The sequence below is a fragment of the Poecilia reticulata genome, unplaced genomic scaffold (genome assembly GCF_000633615.1).
Source record: "Poecilia reticulata strain Guanapo unplaced genomic scaffold, Guppy_female_1.0+MT scaffold_181, whole genome shotgun sequence".
Lineage (NCBI taxonomy): Eukaryota > Metazoa > Chordata > Actinopteri > Cyprinodontiformes > Poeciliidae > Poecilia > Poecilia reticulata.
In genome coordinates, this window is record NW_007615018.1 from 848272 (window position 1) to 852248 (window position 3977).

Here is a 3977-nt window from a genome sequence, read left to right on the forward strand (position 1 = left end):
ACACACACACGCGCGCGGCTTGTCTCAGACGGAAACGGCCGCTCATGCCGAGTGGATCAATGGATGCCAGGCAGCAGCCAATCAGCAGCGAGTGTTGGAGGTTGAGCGTGCATGTGTGAGTTCAGGGAGGTCGAGGGGGAGCAGCTCATTGGCTGGAGCAGAAAGTCACACACACCCATGTTGGCCAGTCCAGTACCTCCGGGATCCACATTCCCAGAATGTCGGTGTCGCTGGCCAGGTCCTGGCCGAACATGGCCTCCATGGTCTCCTCGTCCAGGTCCATCTCCAGCTCCTCGTCCAGGTTGAAGTCGTACAGCGCGCCCGGGTCCTGCTGCTGCGGCGCCGCCGTGTCCCGCCGGGCCTGGCTGTGGTGGGCCTGGACGGAGCGGTACAGCCCGGCTGGGGGGGGAAGGGGAACAGGAGGGACAGGTGATTGGCTGGGCGGCGGCGGCGTGAGGTCAGGGTGTGTTTGATGTTCTCACCGGCGCGCGCCAGCAGCGTGCGTGCGGCCAGGTCGAAGCGGTGCTTCCTGCCGGCGGCGGAGCGTCCTCTGAGGGAGGTGCAGCTGGACGCCGCYGCGCTGTCCTGCTCCAGACCTTCAGGGCTGCAGAATGACAGTGAGTTCAGGTCAAAGGTCAAAMATCAGCCTCCGCCTCTGAAAACGCCGCTACCTGTCACTGAAGCCCTCCTCCAGCTCCGAGGCGTCGGCGCTGGCCACGTCTCCCGGACAGCAGAGGTACGGGCTCCGGTCCAGGGACTTGCCCCCCGAGGACGCCATCGCCCCCGGACAGGAGGCGGAGTCAGGGCCGTCGGGGACGACCAGCGCGCCGCTCCTGGTGTGAGGCTCGTCGCGCTCGTCCTCCGTGCCGGGGTGTTCGATCATCCACATGGCGAGCACCGTGATGTTCTGGGCGTCCGCTTCTCCCCGAGCGCCTGCGGGCAGAGGTCAGAGGTCAGAGGTCAGCGGCCTTCGGGCTACCGTAGCGTTCTGCTGAGACGCGACACGGATCGCTGTGCCGATGGAGTTCAGGCCGCATTCAGCTGCGACGTCTTACACAAGGCGGGAAAAGCTCCAGATCAGCTTCACATGTCGGCCAAAACTAAGGACATTTTCTGGCTGAGACATTTTTGCTTCCCTAAAAGACGCGTTGTAAAAAACATGCATCTCAGAGGACATGCGATCGGTAAAGGTTTGTCCAGGACTCGAACCGACCCGTTGCTTCCAGGGCTTTGGAGATCTGGCGCAGCGTGAAGCCCATCTCCAGCAGCGGCACGGCGATGGCGGGCGGCGGCGGCGACGTGGACAGCCTGCTGCTGGGGTCCGACAGAGCTGAGGGGAGACAACATGGCCGTCATTCCCTCTTCCGCACACAGGCGCCGCCTGTCCACGGGTCCACTCACATGTTCCGGCCCGGTTCTGCGGCCTGCAGGGCTGGGAGTCCGGCGAGGTGAGGCTCTGCCTGCGGCCCACCTCGTCTGACGGGGACGTCGGCAGGGACGACACCGGTGGCGTCTGGGCCCGCCGGGTCGGAACCAGGGTGGTGGTGGGGTAGCTGGAGAACATCTGCCTGTTGGGACACACAGCAGGAGGTCAAAGGTCATCACACCCTGAGAGACGAGGGACTCCATGATGAACGCCGATCAGATCMTTTTTAGCATCCATCCCAACACTCAAAGTGGACGGGTTMAAGTAACGCCCCAGTCGAGCCGCTCTGGACCCGACGCCCACTGATGCTGTGAAGCGGTGGCTTCCTCTCGTGTCTCCGTGATGGAGCCGAACCGCRGCGAGTTCCCACCTGAGCAGGCTGAGCGGCATGACGCCCGGGGACTCGGAGGCGGGGACGGTCTCGGTGTCGGTGACGGGCGTGGTGGCGGTGGTGGTGTCCTCCAGGGAGGAGCTCATGAAGGAGGTGGTGCTGGAGGCCGAGGGGCTGGTGGTGATGGGCGTCTGGGCCAGCTGCTCGCCCTCGCCGCCCTCGCCTTCCCCTTCAGGCTCGCTCCTCGCCCCTGAGACACGAAACACAGACTGAGTAAAAGCATCAACCGTCAGACAGAACGTGCAGAATCTGGATTATCACGAGTTTCTAACGGCYAACAGAACCCAGGCTCCAGCTCATCTGACCCCAGCCTGGTTCTGATGAGGTTCTGCTCTCACCCGGCCTGGACTTCCCGCCGCTGGGCTCATCCAGCAGCCCGTTCACCACCAGCTTGTAGATCATGGCCTGCGCTCTCTCCAGGTCCGCCAGGCCCAGCGCGCGTTTGATCGGGGAGCGCATCACGGCGCGCTTCACCATGTGGCGCATGAGGAACTGCAGCGCCGTCCGCATCTCCACCTCCTCCTGGAAGACGGGCGAGGGCGGCGCCGCGCCGCCGCCGGCGTTCAGGTCGGCGTTGTGGCCGCTCGGCGCCGCCTCGGGGACCACCTGGATGTTCGAGAGAGTCGCTGGGTTAGCGCCAACACCCCTCAGCCGCTACGCTCTGCACTTCTAACACTGACCAGCAGGGGGCGACAACTGCAGCCCTAAGCAACAGATTCAGTCGTTTGTGGCCAAGACGACACTAGAAATYCCACATTTCCTACAGTCAGTGAACGCACCACCCAAACATAAATGACATAGAATCAGGAAGCAGCTTAAACATCAAGATAAGCTGTGAGAGTCTTTAAGGAATGTAAATATCAAGGATCCATTTTCTCCTCTGCCGATATCGGAGGTTTCAGCCGATTCCACACAGAAAAACACCCGATTGACCCCCCTTCAACCCCCCCCTCTGCCTGCATGCTGCTAGCATTGCTAGCATTAGCGTGTGTACCTTGGGGATGAGCAGCAGCTCGGCGTACTTGCTGCAGCTCAGCAGGGTGCTCAGGGTCTTCATGGCGCCCAGGTAGAGGTAGGACAGCTGTACGGCGTGGATCTCTGACTGYGTGCTGATGGGYGGAGCCTCGTGGCGCCCGCCATGGTCGTGGCCTTTCTTCTTGCCCGCCTCTGTGGCAGCGTTGGGCGCCGGGCCGAACAGAGCCTCGTTTCCGCCGGCGACAGATGAGATCTCGCTCTCGGACTTGGAGTTGGGTGCCAGGTGAGCCTTGACCTCCTCCAGGCTGTGGGACACCCTCAGCTCGGAGGCGGCGGCGTCCTTCTGGCCGTCCGGCCTGTCGTCGGCGCAGCTGGGCTCGTGGCCAACGGAGGCGGCGTTGCGGTGCTTCCTGTCGTGGCGGCGCCCGCCCAGCTTGGCGGCGGTCTCCTCGTGGATGCTGGTCAGGTAGGTGAGGTCCAGCAGCAGCGACGAGGTCAGGCCCCGGAACCGGCCCACGTCGAATGGCAGCGGCTCGCACGGCTCCAGATTGTACAGCGGCGTGTCACTAGGCGACCAGAAAGTTGGGAAGCTTTAATGGGAGGAAGTGGAGCGAAGAGAGACAAGGAGAGGGAAACGGAGTGAAACGGAGGAAAACGGAGGAAAACGGAGGAAAACGGGGGAAACTGGTGGAAATGGAGGGAAATGGGTGATGGAGAGGCGGAGCGACACGAAGGAGGAAACCAACGACCCGGTTCCAGAACCGACCGGGTTCCTGAACGACAGATTTATGAGGAAAAACGTTCCAGAAACAGAAAACATGGAGAGACGAGAAAGACGAGGAAAATGCCAAACAACCTGAAGTTAGAATGATGATGATGAAAACAGTGACAAATATTCTGACCGAAGTTAAAACGTTAACGGAGCCAACAGATGGTCGTTAAATGAGTGTTTGGATCAGAACCCAGTCAGGTTCTTGTGTTACTTAAATGAGCGTCTGGGTCACAACCGTCTGGGTTCTGCGGTTCCGGTACCTGATGGTGATCTCGGCCTCGTCCCACTGGACCTTGGCCGAGCTGCTGCCCTCCTTGGCCACGCCCAGCAGCGTGGCGTGGCGTCCCGTCTGCTTGTGGATGCAACGGCCGCCGACGCGCAGCCCGCCGTCCGCCCCCCCGATCACGGCCAGA

At 62.0% G+C, this 3977-nt stretch overlaps 1 protein-coding gene across 1 annotated transcript in view; it reads right to left on the bottom strand.

Annotated features, from left to right (window-relative positions):
• Positions 1-3977, bottom strand: part of herc1 (HECT and RLD domain containing E3 ubiquitin protein ligase family member 1) — a 55939-nt gene that overhangs the window by 23542 nt on the left and 28420 nt on the right. Inside the window, exons 38-46 of the mRNA XM_017303094.1 lie at positions 3825-3975; positions 2812-3382; positions 2156-2423; positions 1797-2007; positions 1402-1568; positions 1214-1330; positions 672-933; positions 483-604; positions 156-399 (exon numbers count right to left, since the gene is read on the bottom strand). Of these exons, the coding sequence (XP_017158583.1) occupies positions 156-399; positions 483-604; positions 672-933; positions 1214-1330; positions 1402-1568; positions 1797-2007; positions 2156-2423; positions 2812-3382; positions 3825-3975 (2113 nt within the window). The remainder of the gene's footprint in view (positions 1-155; positions 400-482; positions 605-671; positions 934-1213; positions 1331-1401; positions 1569-1796; positions 2008-2155; positions 2424-2811; positions 3383-3824; positions 3976-3977) is intronic.